General features: G+C 40.6%; 1 protein-coding gene across 9 annotated transcripts in view; it reads right to left on the bottom strand.

The window, feature by feature from the left end:
* Nucleotides 1-23,065, bottom strand: part of NBEA (neurobeachin) — a 714,827-nt gene that overhangs the window by 410,923 nt on the left and 280,839 nt on the right. For all 9 annotated transcript variants that reach the window (XM_075592121.1, XM_075592113.1, XM_075592110.1 and 6 more), the window contains exons 14-18: nt 12,365-12,444; nt 9,986-10,048; nt 7,554-7,651; nt 5,332-5,424; nt 1,758-1,866 (exon numbers count right to left, since the gene is read on the bottom strand). In XM_075592121.1, the coding sequence (XP_075448236.1) occupies nt 1,758-1,866; nt 5,332-5,424; nt 7,554-7,651; nt 9,986-10,048; nt 12,365-12,444 (443 nt within the window). The remainder of the gene's footprint in view (nt 1-1,757; nt 1,867-5,331; nt 5,425-7,553; nt 7,652-9,985; nt 10,049-12,364; nt 12,445-23,065) is intronic.

The raw sequence follows: 23,065 nt of genomic DNA on the forward strand, positions 1-23,065 counted from the left end.
TATATCTTTTTCTGCCAGTGTGGTAATTACATGCAATCAGATTTCCAATCGTGACTGTTTTGGAGTGTACCGTTATTTGTTTTAGCCCTCAAATACATTAATATTGATTTATAACATGGGGCATGCGTGTATGTGCGTTTTTTTTTTAAGGGAGTGTACACATACAGTATGCACGAGTGAAATATCTCATATCTGACAGACATCAACCACAGTCTATGCAGGGTCCAACCTTCCCGATTGCTGAACTACTTCTGTTACAATTAATCACAACACGAGAGGTGGACATATGAGGAAAAAAGAGCCCTTTTAACGACAACATTTCAAGATGGATAAACTTTCACTAGAAGCCAACACAGCAATTTTCTTTGGCTGGCACTCTGTGGTTTCATCAAGACCGGGGAGCTGAACAGCTATGGAAAGTAATTATTGAGATTAATGTCGCCAATTTATTTTTGTGTCATGTAATTTATAATTGTTAAAGACATATTGGTTCCAAGAAAACTGGTTTCTTAGCACTTTATGTGCCTTTGATTAAACGAACATAAAACTTCATCATACAGTATATCCCGTACTACACTAGCTTTTAGGACCACATTTCTGATCTGCGATTCATCGGCAAAATGGATGTTTGTCAAGCAACGAGCAGAGGGGAACGAAATATGAAGTTGGAAAAACCAATATTTTTAGAAGGAATTACAGGAGTGTGTTTAAATGGTGTTTTATGGTGGGTCAATATGAAATACAGGATACCAAGTGTGGTGGGTAACCTTTGTGGCAGACATCACACTATGGAGTAAATATGGATTGCATTCCTTACTTGCAAAACAACATCCATGTAAATTACACGAGTAAAAAAATAAATACAAATACACTTTTCAATATGTAGCCCAGTATGCATACTGTATGAAAAAGCACAATAAATTTTCTGATAAAAAACAAACATAATTGAAAAGCACCGTGCAATAGGACCAAATTGAAATAATGGCAGTGATTATTATTTTAGGGGGAGAAAAATAGATGAATGTTGGCTTGTTGGTTTACGTGATTTATATCCCAAAGCCTTCACAGAAAGCACAAATCATTTGAGAACCAAAAAAAAGGTAATTAAAAGATACTTAAACCAATATTTTAAAATGTGCCACTTAGAATATATGCGGGACTAAAAAGAACCCCCTCAATCTAAGTTATTTAGAGAGGATCAGAGGATAACGGGGTGAAGGGACAGCAAGATACAGTAAACCTGTGGTGCCATGCCCGCTAAATATGAATCAAACAATAAAGGATATTGGCAAAGACTGTTATAACATCTGCCACAAAGGAGTGCCAAACAATATTAAAGATAAACTAAAAGTAATCACAAACAATAGGCGTTAGAGCTAGAGCAAAAAGAGAATGTATGAGCTGGGTGGGGGTTTATTTGCAGCAAATAATGCTGAGCAAGCAAAGTTTCAAACAATATCATCGTTGACTTTTGCAAATGGATCAATAAACAATTCCATTATATACAGTGTAAACGCAGAATGTAATATTTGGCAAAGAATTTACCTGCACAGGGAATACACGCACTGCATATAATTATTCTACATATATTAGTGCACAGCCTCAATAAATCACTCCTCATAGATAAAACAACTTGAAACACTAGCACTGCAATATTTTGAAGCATCTACTGCATTGCCCTAAAACCCAAATAACAAAGAATTCTTCTCCACAGTAAAAGGCAAATATTATGCTATGCAATAGATCAAAGTGTGTACCTCATATAGGGTGTTATATGTTGTAACCGTTACAGTATTCGTATGGAGCATCAATCTTTCCCCGAGCAGAGTGAAGAGACTGTGGGTGTGCATGATTTCAACCTTCCGCCTGCAAGAACAAGGAGTATGACAAAACAGAAAAAATGAGAATTAGTAGTTTTATCTACATGTACTTCCTCTAAGTATAAATATATATATATATATATATATATATATATATATATATATATATATATATATATACACACACACAAACACAAAAAGGAAAAAGGAAACCTCATTGAAAGCACTCAGACATGTAATACAAAAAATACGAAATAAAGATAATTTATTAGATCAATAAAATAAAAATGCTCAAAAAATAATGAGCATATGAAAAATAATAAACAAGAAAACTGACTGAAACCCTGACTGCTGAACAAAAGAAGGGGATAAGGGAGTGATCAACTAAACCATACTAATTGTGTTGAAAAATTATAATAGTAATAAATTCAATTGATAATGAAAAGTAGGTGCAACTGTGAACTGAAGTGAATCAGAAAAAGTGAGGGGTACAGTGGTTTGTACTCCAAAAGAAATTCACTCAAATGCACACTACCTACATTTAAAATTTAACCTTTAATAGCTACTACTTAAAACATATATTACCAATTTGAAAATGTGATAACGTTTAAAAATAAATTAAATAAAGTAACTAGTGCAGATAAGCAGTCTCTAATGTTTGAATGTTCCAGTATATTATTAAAACTGGAAGATAGGAGGCTGCTAGGGTGCACACAGCCGGAGTGAGCAAACGAGCCCACTACTTCACTGATGAGCCTGATAGATAGTACACATCATGGGGGCTATTAGTATGGCCTCCTAATCAGGTCTTAACCTAATGCAGCAAATCCTGCCTGGCCACTGCCCTAATTTTTATATATATGGCTAATCTAATGAACGGCTGACAAGTACTGTATTAAAACAACCCCATGAAGGGGACTGACATCATCAACACGCGTCCAAACGCGCGTTTCCCTCCTACTACGGAGCTTCCTCAGGGCTCGTTTGCTCACTCCGGCTGTTTTAAGTAGTAGCTATTAAAGGTTAAATTTTAAATTTAGGTAGTGTGCATTTGAGTGAATTTCTTTTGGAGTACAAACCACTGTACCCCTCACTTTTTCTAACCCTGACTGCTGGACTCAAAAAAATGAAGGACAAAAAAGAGGGGGACTAGCAAATGAAACACAGAAACAGAGAGGAGAATACCAAAAAAACCCTTCATCTATAAAACTACCATGGGGACAAATGTACCCATAGTGATTAATAACCGGACGGTTATCACAAGAAGGAGATATGGCATAACCCTTACGCAAAACTGTGTACAAACAAATAAAAAACCCACCAGTACAAAAATCAGCATACACAGATGAACACAATCATAACACTAAACCTGCCTAATCAGATATGTAAAAGCACTGAAACAGACCCCTATTAAACTCTAAGCTGCAAATGTAGCCCGCATGAGAAAGGGGAATGATAATTTATTGACCCAACAAAATCCCATAGTACAAAGTACAATAATGCACAGAGAACTGGTCATTCAAATAGCGAAGCACTAGAAGCCAGTACAGTAACTGGTATAGGCTGCTAAAGCATAAGTGAAAACCAGAGTAAAGACAGTGCTGGAGAAGGCAACGGCCACCTGGGGAAGAAGCCCGTAAGGGCGAAACGCTTAGTGGTGCTTTTCTGATACTGACGCTGATCGCTGTCTCTGTTGGACTCTATTAACATCGGGTTGGACTTTGCTGACATGTGGTGATTCACCCCGGCTGGGGTGACCCTATCCAGGACGCTACTCTACACCACTCATTGCCTTCTCCAGCACTGTCAGTATGTTATTGGTACACAGTTTTGAGTATGCCACATCTCCTTCTTGTGATAACCGGACGGTTATTAATCACTATGGGTACATCTGTCCCCATGGTGGTTTTATAGATTAAGGTTTTAAATTTTTTTGTATTCTCCTCTCTGTTTCTGTGTTTTATTTGCTAGTCCCCTCTTATTTGTCCTTCATTTTTTGAGTCCAGCAATCAGGGTTTCAGTCAGTTTTCTTGTTTATTATTTTTCATATGCTCATTATTTTTTGTGTTTTTATTTTATTGATCTAATAAATTATCTTTATTTTGTATTACATGTCTGAGTGCTTTCAATGAGGTTTCCTTTTTCTTTTTGTGTTTGCATACGCTACTCATCCCTCTAGCACCGCCAGCAGAGGTATCCTGTTATTTTCAGGAACACGCAGTTTTGGTTTAGACAGTATTTATCTACATTGGTTGTTTTGATGTGGTATTATTTCTGTATGATATATATATATATATATATATATATATATATATATATATATATATATTTGTGCAATATGAGGTAAATTCTACATAATTGTTTAAAGCAACAATTGCAACAAATTAACTGTTTTTCTCTTTTTAAACAGCATTCGACTTAGGGGTCCTCTAGAGATGATTTCTTTTTGCCCCAGGGATCACCAGTTCCAGATACACTTACTGGTTTAGTTAGCGGTGTTTTTTCACGGCATTTCAACGGCTGTCTAACATGGCTGCAAGACCCGCAAGGTTTGGCTGCCAAGTCATAATGAATTCCCAAAAGGAGAGGAGACCAGTAACTAAACCGGTGCTTAAGCGGGTTTGCTGCTTTAAACTTGTTGCACTTAGATTTGTTTAAAAAAAAAAAATATATATATATATATATATATACATATATATATATATATATATATAAAATAGAGAGACAGTTGGCACTCCAAATACAAAACAATAGTTGTGGTGCATGTCCCATAGGGATAAAATAGAAAACAGTAGTCGACTCAACAACAGTAAACAAAGGACAGCACTCTGTGGTAGATGAAAAAACCTGTATTCAAAGTAGACAGCAGCACAAACAAGACCAACGTTTCGGTCCTCACAGGGACCTTCTGCCTTCTGCACTGCCCCGAGGAAGGTCCCTGTGAGGACCATTGGTCTTGTTTGTGCTGCTGTCTACTTTGAATACAGGTTTTTTCATCTACCACTTAGTGCTGTCCTTTGTTTACTCTTGTTGAGTTGACTACCGTTATATATATATAAAACATGTATTTACCCTAATTTTAGGACAAAATACAAATTTTTTTTTTACAAACTCCTTTATTTTGTGTGATTTTTTCCCTGACATGGTTGAAAAGATTTCAAACAGTTCACAGAAACCCCCAATTTATCTTCTCGCTCGACAATCACAAAAAAAAAATGAGATACGGTATATGACAAAGGAATGGATTTAGCATTCACAAATAATATTGGAATGGCAAGTATAAGCCTCATGGCAGACACAAACATGCCCAATACAGTTGTTGGATTAGTATAACAATTTTATTATAATTAAAAATCTTTCATTTATATGGCACGGGTAATTATTTTAGGCTTTTAACTTCCATAGCTCTGCATGTAGCATGTAAACTATAGTATATTGATACAAAAGACAAAGAAGAAAAGATCAAGGTGAACACATCAAGTCAATTTATTGTGTATCCAATAAAACTTACTTGTGGCCCAAGTGCTTTAGGAAATATCCCAGAACCTTCAGTGCTTGCACACGGATACTTTCACTTTTAGAAGCTAATAATTTATAAATCACCCTAAAGACACAAAACAACATATGTTAGAACACTGACCAAGGAACTGCCTGTAAATGAATTACAATCAGTAGACACAAAAACAGGGCCTCATTTAGCTATACACATTCAACCAATATAATTCCTGATGGTATAGATAATGAAGTATATTTTCAATAGCACTTATATCTTGGTGACTATAACCCATACACCTATTAATCAAATAAAAGCCTATTTAATCAGTTGTTCAAACTTAAGGTTAGTAAAGCAAACACCATCATAAAGGAAGTGGCCAAAACACCATAAAAACACTCACATTATAACATAATTCCAACCGATATAGAATCATGATCCTACGCGTTTTAGTATTAGTTTCCTTCTAAATCAGGGGAGCGCATCAGGCCCCAGGAATAAAAGGAGGTGGACACAATATAGCGTAATATATTCTAGATCTGAGAGGTCTCAGAGCCTGATTGAGTACGGCTGCTCACAATTTTCCCCAATACGTGGCAGTAGCAATATGTATGGTTTAGTCCAGGGGGGGGGCAAACTTTTTTTCCCTACGCCCCCCTGCCGGCGGTCACGTCACCCCCACGCCCCCCCCCCCTCACCGGCGTCATGACGTCCAGGTAAGGCGCAGCGGCTACAGTGGTCCCGCGCTCTCGCCCAAGGTATTTAAATTAAATGCCGTGGACCGCGTAAGGCCTCTGCAGCTTCTCCTGCTCTTCTTCGGTGGCGCGTCTCCATGGTAACCGGCATCAAATGACGCGGCGTGGTCATGTGATGGCGCGTTGCCATGTGATGGCGCGTTAACATGACATCACATGACCCCACTACCTCATTTCACGCCGGAGCCGAGGAGGAGGGGGGGGGGCGCGAGCCAAGAGGTAAGCAGGCAGGGGGGGGGCAGGTTAAAAACTTTGTGCACCCCTGGACTAGACTATACATATTGCTACTGCCACATATTGGGAAACGCAGATTTTAATTCGGTGAAATGTGAGTAGCCGTACTCAATCAGGCTCTGATACCTCTCATCATATCTAGAACGTATTATGTTATATTTTGTCCATCTCCTTTTATTCCTGATGCGCTCCCCTGATTTAGAATAAAAATTGATATCTAGGAAGAACTCTGGGAACAGTTCCTCACATGGTTTAAGCAGCAAAGTTTGTGTACCAAGAGAGAAGGAGCAGCTCAGTGAGTAAAGACACTGACTGACACTGAGTTTGAAGCAGGGGAACCTGGTTGAATTTCCGGTGTCAGCTCCTTGTGACCTTGGGCAAGTCACTTTATCTCCCTGTGCCTCAGGTACCAAAAACATAGACTGTTACCTCCACGGGGCAGGGACTGTCTCTGCAAAATGTTTCTCTAAAGCGCTCCGTAATATTAGCAGCGCTATACAAGAATAAATTATTATTATTACCAACAATTTATTTTTCTTTGCTTCACCTATGTTATATTAATCACTGAATTTTTTCCATTTTTATATTCACTTTTATATTCACAATATATTTACATCTACTAAATTGCACTTTTCCTATATTTTGAGCACTGTTTTAAGCTGGTGCATTTCTCAGTTAGCACTTTCACTATATTTGATGCATTAATGTTTAATGATGTTTAATGTTTGCACTTTTGGGTATTCCTGTATACGTTGCTGACACCATCTGTTAAGGATCTATATTGTAGACGTTTAACTGATCTGTCAGCTAATATTGCTATACATACTGTAGGTTTAGTGTACATACATATTAGACCAAGGAGACATATTTGATCTGAATTTAGGAGCACCATTTTGAAACAAGGTTTCTGAGCTAGTTTGATTATAAAGCAGGCACCTTGTACAGTACATTGCTTTAAAAAAAAAAATGAAATACATAAGTTATTATCCCCTATTGTATGCAGTTTGAAGAAAATTAAAAGTTCATTGGACAAGGTCACAAGAAGTTGGTACTGCAACCTGGTACTCCAAATTAAAGGACTGCACCTTTACCACTACCACACACTGCCTGGTAGATGACCTTCAAAAAAATAATGTAAAAAATATATTGTTTTCATACTAAATAAACAAAGTCTCCTCTAAGAACATAACATTTCTGAAGATCTGTATACAAGTGAAATTTGCCAATTCATATATTTGCTTGTTATCTTACCTTATTCCATTCCTCTGATCAAATGCAGGTATCATTGATGCCGGATGTTCAGACATTAGAGCCACTAACAGCTGCAGAACATCATGAATATTCTCGTCCTGTAATGCAAACCCACAATATTTGCATAAACTAAGACCTATAACATGCGTACCATTTCAAGAGAGGTATTTTGGAAATTCTGTTTGTACAATGTACTAAAACTTAATTATTTTCTGGCAAATACACTTCACTAAGCTTTACAATGTATTCATGCTGCTTACTCTTACAGCGTACCTTAAAGGCCTTAAATTAAACCGTTTGGAAATATGAATTTGTAGCAACAAGGAGAGAAAAATGGAGCACTATCCAGTATGCAAAAACGATCCAGAGGAGGCTCACTTATAAAAATAAAAATACTTTATGGTATCATAGAAGCAACCCCTACAGCGGCAGCAACAAACAACGCGTTTCACGCTAGTAACGCTTCATCATCGTCTGTCAGTTTGATGTTTGATGACCTCAGTACCAGACGGATGTGTGTCTGAGCACCAGATCCATGTCCCTACTATATGAATTTGTAGCGGTTTGCAGTCATTCTGTCTGTGATTCATCTTGTAGCATCATGTGAGTTCTTCGTAGATTGTTGTATACAAGCATTTTAGAAATAAAAAATATCTTCTTCACATGTAGATACAATAACAACACTTAGGCCCGGGCCATAGAGGGGGGGAGCCGTGCTGCACCGCGCTGACGCTGAGGCTCGCCTGCAGAAGCTGTGCGATTCCATGCACATACAGGCGAGCCAGCGTCCGCGATCGGAGGTGGGGGGAGACTGAGGGAGGCGGGGCAGTGACGTCGCTGGGCCAATCGCCCGCGACGCACTGATGTCGACGTCACGGCACCGTGACGTTGACGCAGCCCCGCTCTCATTGGAGGTTTTCAGCCGACAACGCGCTGAAAAACAGCTTGGCGCTCGGCTGAAAACTCCAAAGCCTGAGCACGCCTGCGGACGCTCGCGCGAGCCCCCTCTCAAGGCATCCTCATTGAGGATGCAGGGGCTCAGCGCTGAGCGTCCGCACGCCTCAGCACAGCCTGTCAGCCTGTCCTTCTATGGACTCGGCCTTACGTTTCACTCATATTTCTCCAATAAAAAGTCATCAGTTACCAAAGATAGTTTCTTGATATGTCATAAGCAGTCTGGTCAGAGATACTACTGGGGTTTTTTTTGGGGGGGGGGGGGATTTTTATACCAGTATCTGAATTGTTTGGACCTCTGGTGTATGTCGATAATGATCACTACCCTGGGAGTCACACCTATATAGAAGAGGCATTTCTTCAGACAAAGCTCACCGACTGCTTGTAGTCTTGCTCCAGATCCTTTCCACCACCCACCAATGGAGTGGTCGATGCAGGACACGCTTCCAGGTAGATACACAAACTCTTCAAAGAAACATCCACGTGGCATCACTTAATGAAAACAGACATTTTTTTCCAGAGCTTCATTGAACATTACAGTCCAGGGCTGCATGACCTGCGAGATGCTGGACCCAATGTATTTTGTGTCCTACTTCATACACGCAGCGTCTACATGACACGGAGGATCACCGAAGCTTTGGAATAAATGACATGTTACAATGAAGCGGTGCCGCATGGATGTTTCTTTGAGGAAGCATTTCTTTTAATGATTGCATCCATTTGCATTCATCTTAGCATCCACATATGCATACTTATCCATTCAAACCATTCCTATTTGGGGGAGACGGCACCCAGGAGTACTGACTGGTGACACTTCCACATTTATTTATTTTTCCAAAGGGTAAATCTGAATTGCTTTTTTAAAGCAGCAATCCCTGCTGGACTTCCCCCTTACCGGGAGATATTTGTATCTAGAGATATTTGTTAAAAAAAAATACTTTAAAGGCAGCAGACTACTGTATAAACACCGTTGCTGGGGGGTCACCAAAAATCAAGAACATAATTTTTTGATTCCAGCTTTCCTATGGGCCGCAGGAAGGAGCCCTGACACGGGCAGACATATTGTTTCCCCAGGGATTGCTTCTCCAGAAACAGGGGGATCCCTGAATGTCAGTGGAGCCCCTGGTTCACGTAAGATTAAAAATACAATCTTTATACCCCAGTTTCTGTTTGAAAAATACATCAGCATAAAAAGATTACATACATTCTTCTGCCAATTCTCTTTCACTCGTGCTATATGCACAACACAAAGTTGGAGGATGGTACTTACAAGGAGGCTGTCTTCACTTAGTGTGGAAATTCACACGGAAAGGAAACACAAAAAGAATCATGCATGCTGATCGTTTACAAAGATGGCTTTGTTCCTCCTTTGTGTAGAATTTGATGGTAACGTGCCTTCAGGCTAAAGAGTGCTAGATCAATATCTAATAAGGATATCCGCAACATAACCAAAACAGAACACCCAGTTTAGTACTAACCTCGTGCATTGTTAACAAGTAGTTTAATATGCTCTGCAGCTCGTCCTCCTTGACACCTCGATCCTAATAAAAGAACAAGTTTACGGATGTGTAGAAATCTTGGAAATAAATACATTTTACAAACATGGAAAGCTACACCATTAACACTTGCCTTTAAAATAATGTTTATTATCATCATTGTGGGAATATGAAAGCAATATTAAACAGATATACATTTGTATCATGTCATAATCTAAGCACACCCTAATAGCAGATCTGAAGGCCTAGACACAAATGCCCAACACTCACACCGGTCTAAGCAGCTTTGTTACTACATTGCATTACTCACAGAAAACAGTGTCCGCTAATGCAGAAAAGTATGTTTAAGAGAATACCCTTGTTGATCCTCTCTTCCATGTAGTAACAAAGGAGGGAGAGAGAGTAGATATATACCTTTTATTGGACCAACAAGTAGTTGAAATGTTACAAGCTTTCAAAGCTCTCATGGTCCTTTGTCGGGTATGGCAGGTGTGTGTGTGTGTGTGTGTGTGTGTGTGTGTGTGTGTGTGTGTGTGTGTGTGTGTGTGTGTGTGTGTGTGTGTGTGTGTGTGTGTGTGTGTGTGTGTGTGTGTGTGTGTGTGTGTGTGTGTGTAAAACATCTACAGCACTCCTTCAAAGTTATGAATACAAGGTTAGTTTAATCCATCAGCATACAAAAAAAATCCAGCAAAAATGGGCGAAGTTTCGAACCAAGACATACTTTGTCAAACTCGCATAAGGAAGGAGAGACAGCACTACAGGTAGATTGAATTAAACAAGTAGGGGATTTATTCCATATTCACAGGAATCCAACGTTTCTGAGCCATTTTAGGGCCCCTTCATCACACTGAAGGGGTCCTGAAATAGCGTTGAAACGTTGGAAACCTGCGGATGTGCCTGCACCCCATTCTACGTTAAGTATTTTTTATCTGATTTGATTGTGTGTACCTGGCATCTGAGATATATAGATATAGATATATATGGTGTATATGTGCAGAATATATATGTATGTGAGGACATTTGCACTGTTACCTGATAACATTCTTTATATAAATCACCAAACATAAATTAGTTAGGTTTTTATATTGATAGATATTTTATCACATTCACTGTCTTGTTCTACTTGCCGCCTTTGCATTTCAAAAGAGAATAGCCTTTTACAGTATGTCTCTACTGTTTCCACCTAGTCTTATTTCACACCTCCTGTCTACATCCATTGTAACCAGATATCCCTCTTGCACACACTGTATATAATATTGTGTTTGTGTATTTCTCCCATACCCGATGAAAAGGTTTGAAAGCTTGTAACATTTCAACTACTTGTTGGTCCAATAAAAGGTATCATACCACCTACTCCCCCTCCCTCCTTTGTTACTTTGAGATTCATAACCCCTTATTTGCCAAGCTGTTATAGACCTATCGTAAACATCAAATCACCAACATAGCAGCCACCATCAAAACGGAAAACATTTATTTTAGTGAAAATGTCTATCAGGTTAAAGTGAATTTAATGAGACCACTAATGTTTGGAATTAGTTCTCCTTTGTAAATATACTATAATGTGTATTGCACATTTGTTGCACGAAAGGAATACAAAGTCCTTCAGAAAACAATATCCCGATTATGAAGCACAAGCACTGCATGGGTAATATAATAATGCACCGAAACTTTGATTTAGTCAATAAAAGTTGAATTTTGTTTTATATACTTAAGACTGGTGTGCTATTCTCTATTTCTGAAGCAAATCTATATCAGACAGTCTGCTATTCTCTAATTTCCCTTCAGTCAAATCTGCTTTACGATTACAGATAAAACAGACTTTGCAGTCTCTTCTTACGTGGTAACTAGCTGGCAGGCATGAGAAAGTACAGTAGCTGTCCATATACCTGATTCATTTACTACTGCGCCGGACCAAACAAGAACACCCACCACACTCTCATACTAACCCTGCTATGGGGAACATTGCATTATTGATTGGCTTGAATGGTAGTTGTTAGCCCATCACAGTAAATAATAATTATTTTGAAATAATGTGGGGTTTTTTTTACCATGGATATCAAATATATAATTGTAACATAAGATCACTGCAATTAGTTGACTCTGATTTTAAGTTGGCCTGCACATTTAAAACAAAGATAGGCACCATCTAGGAAGGAGTGTGATGTCGTCTCAGAAACAAAATTCAGTTATTTCTGGATGAGTCGAAGCACAAAAACAGATTTGGGTAACTCTGCTTGATTTGTTCGCGTCACTGACCATGTCATTGAGTGATTGAAGTCTGACAATCCAATCTGTCACTTAGGACTGGTTTGTACTTTGTGAACAAAGCAAATATAGTTTGTCAACAGATAAATTATTTACCTTAAGAATCAGTTGTTTGAGAAATAGCAACATGAATGCTCGCAATGAAATTATTTCTTTCTGAGAGGGTCGGGCTCCATCTAAATATAAAGATATGCATTATACTTTATGTCTCAGTATCCATTCTGCACATACCAACATAAATATACAGTATTACAGGTCATTAACATGCTGAAAAACGACAACTCTTTTTTTTTTTTTAATTTACACCTTGCTGTATTTTCTGAAAGGTAGGTAAGAAGGAAGGCATTATAAAACTAGCAATGGAAAATAATTCAAAACAGTTTTGATTTAGGTTACCACAGCTTTCCCTTAGAGTAGGTACATATCTATGCTTTAATAGTAATTCAACATCACAAGCTTACTGTACATTTCAAATGTTAAAGGAGCAATTACCGCCTTGCAAACCCACCCCCTCCCACCCCCCATTTCATTTTAGCTCCAAGGACCACTGAGTTCTCGGGATACGTACTGAGAAAGGTGCCGGCGGTTACTAATATTTAAAGCAGCAGTTCCTCCTACTTTTCTTTATCCCTGTTATTTTTTTATTTGCTTTATTTTTTTTGCAACTTGGAAACCTGGGTGTCCTTCTGACCCAAACAGCATCAGATGTGGCTTCCTATTGGATGATCATTTTAATCCCCTTTAAAAAGTAGTATGTGGGGGAGGAGGGTCCCGGTGGGGGGCAGAGGGGGATCCCAAGAGCTGAAAATAGTTAAATTCAACTCCGGAAGACCCACACTCCCCCCACTTCCCCGTTTATTCCCCTGAGACTCCAATCCTGTTTTTAAAAAAAAATGGAGGTTAGTTAGGGTGAAGGAGTCATTTAAATCCTTGCACCATGTGGGCCAATGACCGTTACAGCTTCATGATGGCCTGCGTAACATGGAGGATTTAAACCACCATGTAGTTTCCAATGGGGGGAAGGAGGGGGCGGGAGGTGCTGCCGGCGACACCTTCCCTAGTAATTATCTCGGGAACCCGGAGAGCTTAAATTAATGAGGGTCAGGTACAGCAAACACATTTTCCACTGATAAAAAAAACAAAAACTTGACTATTTAAACATATATCATTAAAAAAAATGTATATGTATATACACATATACTGTATAAGGAGAAAATTGTAAACGATTTTACCAAATAGATAAGGTTACCATGAACAAATAGCAAAAGAAGAGTGGTACACGCACTCAATCAACTGGTATAGAGGTGGGGTACTTAGCTGCCAGTGCACTTGATTCAGGGAGATCCAAGGTTCCCAAGGTGAGTAGTCAGGAAGGAAGATGCAGGCACACGGTCTTATTCTCCATGAAAATGTATTGTGCCAGCGAAACCAACGTCTCGGCAGGACAGAGCCCTCACCTTGAAAAAGGCAGTTCTGTCCTGCCGAGACGTTGGTTTCACTGGCACAATACATTTTCATGGAGAATAAGACCGTGTGCCTGCATCTTCCTTCCTGACTACCATGAACAAATAGTCAGTCCATTGAACAGTTTAAAAAGTAATGTCACAAATCCTTGATGTAAGTAAAATCAGGGGGGGGGGGGGAAGAGGAGGTATGGTGCCATGGAAGTGCTGATGTTCAGTAAGTGGTTCTGTATTCACTTGAATCGGTGTCTGGAAAAGATGAGCGCAAAAAACGCTTCTGATGGCGTAAACACATTCTTTATGACAACAGCTTTGAAAAGGCATCTAAATGGAGGTGACCTATTGGATAATAGCATGTGGCTGTGGCACTTTTGGCCACTGTAAACACTTCTCTGCAGAAACTTTAAAGAGTTATCCTTCTTCCTTCTCACTCATGAGCGTCTTCAGACTTGTTACTAAATTGAGTGAAAACCATAAAAACGCAAGTTGTCTATAAATTTGTTAAATGTTGTTGTCCCAACCAGCTTGAACCGTCCCTCTGAATGTGGGTCTATTAGCAATTATAGGCCATGGGCAACGATAAAAACAGCTCATGCAGTAATGGAATTCAAAGATGTTCAGAGTAGACAAAGCTATCCTAAATACGAAAGACAGGCAAGGATGAAATGGGGTCTGCGGTTTTCTAGCAGATAAGACAATGGCCAGGCACGGAGGGTCAAGTGGTTCTTATCTGCCAACAAATTCTATGTAAAGGAATGTGTCCATCACTTACCCCTCCAGAGTAAGGTGCTCTGGGCAAACCACTGAAAGAACCCACACAGAAATATGGCCAGAAAATAGCTGCCGGTTGTTATCAGTATAGCAGAACCAAGCTGTGCCCACTTTCACCAGTAGTGGCTATCTTTGTTTTGTAATATCACATGAGACTCTGGAAGTCCAAAATGTACTAAAATCTATTATACCGCCTTCAAATGTGTCTATTCCCCCATTTCTTCTTCATCTGATTAAACAGCAGCAACAAGGAAAAGTCACATTTGTGTAGTTCTACAAAAAGGTAGGAGTCAGAACAACTAGTATTGAATCTCAATGCACTTCTGCTTCCATTGACATGACAAATTAAAACAGACTGCACATCCAGATTCCAGAAAAAAAGACATGGAAAATTACTGAGTACTAAATGTACCAGCTCACAATAATGTTTACCAGCTCACCCTCTGGGGGGAAGAGATGAGGTGGAGGGGGGCGGGGGGAACACAAAAAGGCACATGATGGGGAGGGAAGACATGAGGAGGAAGGGGGAGGAAAGACAAGAGGTGGAGGAGGGTAAGACACATGAGGTGGAGGAGGGTAAGACACATGAGGGAGAGGAGGGTAAGACACATGAGGGGGAGGAGGGAGGGGGAGAGGAGAGAGGGGGAAGTGGGCAGGGGAAGACGCAAAAGGCACATGAGAGGGAGGGAAGACACATGAGGGGGAGGGAGGGAAGACACATGAGGGGGTGGGGGGAAGACACATGAGGGGGTGGGAGGGAAGACACATGAGGGGGCAGGGGGAAGACACATGAGGGGGCGGGGGGAAGACACATGAGGGGGAATACACATTAGGGGGAGGGAGGGGAAGACATGAGGGTGAAGGAGGGGAAGACATGAGGGGGAGGGGAAGACATGAGGGGGCAGGGCAAGGCACATGCGGGGGAGGGGGAGGGCAAGGCACACGAGGGGGAGGGCAAGGCACACGAGGGGGAGGGCAAGGCACACGAGGGGGAGGGCAAGGCACACGAGGGGGAGGGCAAGGCACACGAGGGGGAGGGCAAGGCACACGATGGGGAGGGCAAGGCACACGATGGGGAGGGCAAGGCACACGATGGGGAGGGCAAGGCACACGAGGGGGAGGGCAAGGCACACGAGGGGGAGGGCAAGGCACACGAGGCGGAGGGAACAGGGGGAGAGAGGGGAAGACATGAGGGGGAGGGGAAGACACATGAGGGGGAGGGGGCAGGGCAAGGCACATGAGGTGGAGGGCAAGGCACATGAGGGGGAGGGCAAGGCACATGAGGGGCAGGGGGAGGGGAAGGCACATGAGGGGGGAGGGGAAGGCACATGAGGGGGAGGGAGGGGTGGACACATGAGGGGGAGGGAGGGGTGGACACATGAGGGGGAGGGAGGGGTGGACACATGAGTGGGAGGGAGGAAAAGACACATGAGGAGGAGGGAGGAAAAGACACATGAGGGGGAGGGAGGAAAAGACACATGAGGTGGTGGGGGTGAGACATGAGAGGTGGTGGGGGTGAGACATGAGAGGGGGTGGGGGAGGAAGAGTGTGGCACGAGTAAGGGGCTCTGGTCAAACCATTGAAAAAAACTCACACAAACATGGCCAGAAAATAGCTGCTGATTGTTGTCAGTATAGCAAAACCAAAATGGAGGAATGGGGTGTAAGATCAGTGAGAGTACAGCCCCAACAGAGTAAAGTAAGCTGAAATGTAGTATGAGAAGGGTGAAGGGGACAGGTTGGGCAGAGGACAGGTCAGTGAGAGGGATAGAGAGGACAGGCTGGGGGTCTGGGGAGACGGGGAGGACAAGCCGGAGAGGGGACAGGATAGGCCATGGAGGGAAGAGGACAGGCCGTGGAGGGAAGAGGACAGGCCGTGGAGGGGAGAGGACTGGCCGTGGAGGGGAGAGGGGGGAAAGGACAAGCCGGAGAGGGGGAGCGGAAGCTAGAGAGAGGGGAGAGGGGGAGAGGGGAGGCCAGAGAGAGGGGAGAGGAGGAGAAAGGGAGATGGGAGGCCAGAGAGAGGGTAGAGTAGGCTGTTTGAAAAAAAAAAATTATGCCTTGAAAACATAAACATAGCTAAAAACATGGATACCAAAATGTCAATCATATTCCATACATTTTAAATAAGTAATTGTGTGCCACTTTTTATATAGTCAGAATTCCAAAAAAAGAAACAAGAATTTGACAGCAGATATAAACCACTTGGCCCACCTAATCTGCACCCCTTTTTCTCTATGTATATAAACATTGGGCCTTATTCATCCTAAATATGAAAGAAACCTGATCAGTCTTATGTCTATTCCAAGCAATTTCCAATTCCATTTGTAAATGTTAAGTTTATTTCTAAGGTCTATGACATCACACTGTCCCTGTGGTGTAGAGGTCAGAATTGGGCTAGCATATGAAAGGTCCAGGGTTTGATTCCTGAATGATATGGTATAATTTATCAATTATAAAAAATTTAAATAAAAAATTTATAAATTATACAATATAATAAAAATTAAATAATAATTGATAAATTATGTACATAGTACACTGCTGCAGAGAGGAGAGCACGTGGACACAGCCCTATGAAGTTAGGAGAGAGCTGACCGCAAAGAGGAGAGAGATCTAGAGGCCGGTAAGTCCTCGCACAGCAAAATGAAGGTTTTCAAATCTCGGGAGCCACACTCAGACCGCGTTATAAGCGGATTTGCGTTGTAGCGGATTGAGCTATAACGGGATTGAGCGGTATATGTATATATGTGTATGTATATTTACATAGTAAATGAGGTTGAAAAAAGACATACGTCCATCAAGTTCAACAAATGCTAAATTTAGACAACAGATACTTTATCCTATATCTATACTTACTTATTGATCCAGAGAAAGGCAAACAAAAAACCCCAGTGTCATATCATCCAATGAAATCTCATAAGGGGAAAAACAAATTCCTTCCTGACTCCAAGAATTGGCAATCGGATCTCGCTGCTTGTCAAACTCGCACTTTCCCCCATTCTACCTCCATAACCCCTTGTTTCCTCATCTATTCTATTTAGTTCGTTATCTGTTTCATTCACCCTAGTTTAAAATCTCCTCCAAACTTTTTAACATTCTGTGTATATACAGTTAGGTCCGGAAATAATTGGACACTGACACAGTTTTCATAATTTTGGCTCTGTACGCCACCACAATGGATTTGAAATGAAACAACTGAGATGCAATAGAAGTGCAGACTTTCAGCTTAAATTCAAGGGGTTGAACAAAAATATCATATGAAATGTTAATGAATTGCAACCATTTTCATACACAGTCCCCTTATTTCAGGGACTCAAATGTAATTGGACAAATTAACACAATCATAAATAAAATGTTCATTTGTAATACTTTGTCGAGAATCCTTTGCTTCAATAACTGCTTGAAGTCTGGAACGCATGGACATCACCAAATGCTGGGTTTCCTCCTTTGTGATGCTTTGCCAGGCCTATACAAAAGCTTGCTTCAGTTGTTGTTTGTTTGTGGGTCTTTCTGCCTTAAGTTTTGTCTTCAGCAAGTGAAATGCATGCTCGATCGGGTAAAGATCAGGTGATTGACTCGGCCATTGCAGAATATTCCACTTCTTTGCCTTAAAAAACTCCTGGGTTGCTTTCGCAGTACTTTTGCGGCGAAGCTTTATCTAAAGCTTGCCCGCATTTGTCCCGGCCATTTCAATTTTGGTGCCGGAATTGGCCGTGCACCAGCCGCATCTTACGGCCGCGCGCGGCCGGTTCTCCAGTAAGCGCCGAACAATAGAAGCGCCTGCAGCGCTGGAGAGGGGAAAAAAAGCCAGCGTCTTAACGCGTTTGAAAAATAACCGCGGCCGCCACTGTATGTTTTGGATCATTGTCCATCTGTTAAGTGAAGCGCCGTTCAATCAACTTCGCTGAATTTGGCTGAATCTGTGCAGACAATATATCCCTATACACTTCAGAATTCATCCGGCTGCTTCTGTCTTCTGTCACATCATCAATAAACACTAGTGACCCAGTGCCATTGTAAGCCATGCATGCCCATGCCTTCACACTGCCTCCACCGTGTTTTACAGATGATGTGGTATGCTTCGGATCATGAGCCGTTCCAAGCCTTCTCCATACTTTTCCCCGTCATTCTGGTACAGGTTGATCTTGTTTCATCTGTCCAAAGAATGCTTTTCTAGTACTGGGCTGCCTTTTTTAGATATTGTTTGGCAATGTCTAATCTGGCCTTTCTATTCTTGAGGCTTATGAATGGTTTGCACCTTGTGGTGAACGTTCTGTATTTGCTCTCGTGAAGTCTTCTCTTTATGGTAGACTTGGATAATGATATACCTACCTCTTGGAGAGTGTTCTTCTCTTGGCTGGATGTTGTGAAGGGGTTTTTCTTTACAATGGAAAGGATCCTACGATCATCCACCACTGTTGTCTTCCGTGGACGTCCAGGCCTTTTTGTTTTGCAGAGTTCACCATTGCGTTCTTTTTTTCTCAGAATGTACCAAACTGTTGATTTGGCCACTAATGTTCCTGCTATCTCTCCGATGGCTTTTTTTTTTTTGCAGCCTAAGGATGCCCTGTTTCACTTGCATTGAGAGCTCCTTTGACCGCATGTTGTGGTTTCACAGCAACAACTTCCAAATGCGAATGCCACATCTGAAATCAACTCCAGACCTTTTACCTGCTTAATTGATGATGAAATAACGAAGGAATAGCCCACACCTGTCCATGAAACAGATTTTGAGTCAATTGTCCAATTACATTTGGTCGCTTGAAAAAGAGGGGGCTACATATTAAAGATATGTAATTCCTAAACCCTTCCTCCAATTTGGATGTGAATACACTCAAATTAAAGCTGATAGATTGCACTTTAAGCCCATATTCATTTTTTAACTGTAACGTGAATTTATTTTGGTACACAGCAGAAATACAAAACTTGTATCAGTGTCCAATTATTTCCGGACCTAACCGTATATATATAAATATATATATTGTAAACACACAAGTGAATACCGCATCACTTCCAAAAAAAATAAATGCAATGTCAAATGAACCTACCTAAATCAGAAAAATATAACTGATATAGTTGTAACAGAAATAAAGTAAAGTATCAGTTATATTTTTCTGATTTAGGTAGGTTCATTTGACATTGCATTTATTTTTTTTGGAAGTGATGCGGTATTCACTTGTGTGTTTACATTATATTTAGTTACTGTCTTTCAGTGTTCTTAGAATACCTGCTCCACCAATATATTTCTATTTTGAAGAGGGTTTTCTTGTGTTAAACTTAGATAATGGATTTTAATGCTAGAGAACAGGAGCGTTTGAAAAACGCGGATGAAATATTCTTTATGGCCGATGTTAGCCACATTCAGGCATCACAACTGGTAACAACAGTAGGGAAAGAGAGTATTAAGCTTCTTAACGCCTTGATGCGCAAACGAGCAAGAGTCTGGTGGAACAAAACTGCCTTAGAGAGATACTTAGATCACAAACTCATACCTAGGGGTCTAAGAATTAAGACTTTCCCTGCATTTCAATTTAGTGATCCAAATCATAAATTAAGATGGGAGGGAGTACTCAATCAATGTTCATTTGAATTGATGTCCACTCTAATTGAACATGACTCAAACACCTTTAAAGAGGTTTCTCTAGAAATAGAGGAAATATATAAGAGTCTGGAGCCCAATGACATGCAATCTGTTAAAACTATTGAGGAGGACATTGTCAAATATGAGATTGAAATTACAGATATTAAGAAAGTCAAATTTAACCGTGACTCTGTTGATTATCAAACAGACAAAGTATACAACTGGCAACACGGCAAGAGGACAACGAAGAAAACAAGACCCCGAAATGTAACCAATCCATCTGTCATATCTGGGGCGACATCCACAGATATTGATTCATCGGATTATGAATCTAGGCAGTCAGTAGAAGGCGATGCTGTTCCTGCTTCCTCTTTTTTAGGGCAAAGCCACGGACAAGATCAAGCACAAGGAGGACGAGACGTGGAAAATCGGCAACTAAGGGACAGGATTCGATATGGATACAGAGGCAAGAAGAGAAGGGGCAATCATGCCCACTGGTGAGTGATGAACTTACCATTATTAATCTTTCTGATGTGGTCCTTACCGAAGAACAAATATCTGTTCTTAGGAAAGGACTATCCTTTTCTCCCACATATCACATTAATAAGTTCGATTGGATTAAAGATCTGAATCTCTTTTGCCGTAAGCTGCTTCTAACAAAGCATTTCAATAAACATTCAGAAAATACTAGAATCAGTTATGACAGTGAAGAGGTTCTTAACACACAAGAACGTGAACTAATACAGGATTTGGTTATTCCATCGGTACCGAATATTGGGACAGGTAATGAGTTAAGCTTAGTGTCTAACTTTAAACCAAAATCCATTTTCTGTCCTCCTATTCAGACAAATTCATGTATAGAGATATTTGCAAACCTTGTCACAGAGGATATTCTAAATCTACCTAAAAAGACAGGATTAAACAACTTAACAAATACACAATGGAAAGCCCTGCAAGAACTACGTGGCATGTCCACAGTGGAAATTAAACCTGCCGACAAGGGAGGTAATGTGGTGATATGGCCTAAAACATTATATGAAAAGGAGATTTTCAGACAGTTGAGGGATATCAAGTGTTATTCCTTACTTGACAGTGACCCAACAGACAAATTTAAGTTGGAGTTAGACTGTCTCCTGGAGAGTGTATGCTCACAGGGTACAATCACAGCATCTATCTGTCAAGGTCTGAAGACCAAATTTCCAGTATCACCTACTCTATATATGTTACCGAAGGTTCACAAACATCCCCAAAATCCACCTGGTAGGCCTATTGTAGCAGGGATTGGCGGCATGAGTGAATCAATCAGCCGCTTCATTGATACCTTCCTATATCCTATAGTAGAGACCCTGCCTACATTCCTACGGGATACTATGGATGTTTTATCAAGATTGGACGAGATTGTGGTAGATAAGGGTGTAATTTTAGCCACCTGTGATGTTGAGGCATTGTATACCTCAATTAATCACAAGGATGGATTGGAAGCATCTCATAACTTCCTTACAATGACAACACTAACAAAACCATTGATAGAATTTCTGATGCAGTTGTTAACATTTACCCTGACGCATAACTATTTCCTTTTTAAAAATAAGTTCTACTTGCAGTTAAGGGGGACAGCAATGGGGGCGGCATGCGCCCCCTCATATGCAAATCTATTTTTAGGTTGGTGGGAAAGAGAGGTGGTTTTCTCGGAGGCGAATAGTGTTATGACAGATCGGGTACTGTTGTGGTTGAGATACATCGATGATGTTCTGATCCTCTGGCAGGGCAGTGCGGAGGATTTTGAGCATTTTGTTGCTGTACTCAACCACAACAGTCTCAATATCAAGTTAACATCTAAACTAAGTCACACCTCAATCGATTTTCTGGATCTTTGTATCAAGATTGAGAGTAATGGGCACCTCAGTACTGATATTTTCAGGAAGGAGACTGCCACAAATGCTATCCTGCACGCCTCTAGTTCGCACCCTTTCCATCAAATTGCAGGAGTCCCGACTGGTGAATTTATTCGCCTAAAGCGTAATTGCTCCGATCCCCTTACTTTTGAATCACGAGCAGTAGAGATGAAACACAGATTCCGAAATCGAGGCTATAGCCAATCTACTATTAAGAAAGGATATGAACGCAGCAAATGTATGAGCCGGGTATCCCTTTTGAAACCCAAATTAAAACAACAGGATTCCAATAAAATAAGATTTATAGGCACGTACAATCAACAGTGGAATCAAGTGCGGGAAATCCTTCAAAAACATTGGTCTATTCTGATGATCGACCCTGATCTAAAACACAAATTGGGTCCAAAAGTGGAACTTACTAGCAGAAGAGCACCAAATCTAAGAGATAAGTTGGTGCACAGCCACTACACCATACCCAGTACAACAACATTTTTGTCTACTTTTGACAAAAAGGGTTTTTTTAAATGTGGTGGCTGTCCAGCTTGTAAGTTTACAAAACCAACATCCACTTTTAAGGATAGTAAAGGCATTAATGAATTCACCATCAAACAATTTCATAATTGTAGATCAAAAGGAGTTATCTACTGCTTAATGTGTCCCTGTAACAAAATATATGTTGGTATGACAACAAGGGAAGTACGCTTTAGAATAATGGAGCATAGTAGAAATATTAAAAATGCGAAGAGGGACTTAGAATCTTTCAAAAAAATCACCATGGTGGCTAAACATTTTTTGCAGGAACATGAAGCGGACAATTCACTTCTTTCTGCATTTGCCATAGAGCGTGTCTCCTTGGGGATACGCGGGGGAGATTTCGAGAAAACACTCCTACAACACGAATGCAGGTGGATTGTCACACTAGGTTCAATGATCCCTGGTGGTCTTAATGACTATCTGGGTTTTTCTATGTTCCTATGATATAATCTGACATCTCTTCATTATCAAATGTTTCTGCTTTAAATGTATTTTTAAATACTATTTTGTTTTTCCATTATAGGTGATACTGCAGAGTCTGCATGGAAACAATG

This window comes from Ascaphus truei, chromosome 3, assembly GCF_040206685.1.
Source record: "Ascaphus truei isolate aAscTru1 chromosome 3, aAscTru1.hap1, whole genome shotgun sequence".
Lineage (NCBI taxonomy): Eukaryota > Metazoa > Chordata > Amphibia > Anura > Ascaphidae > Ascaphus > Ascaphus truei.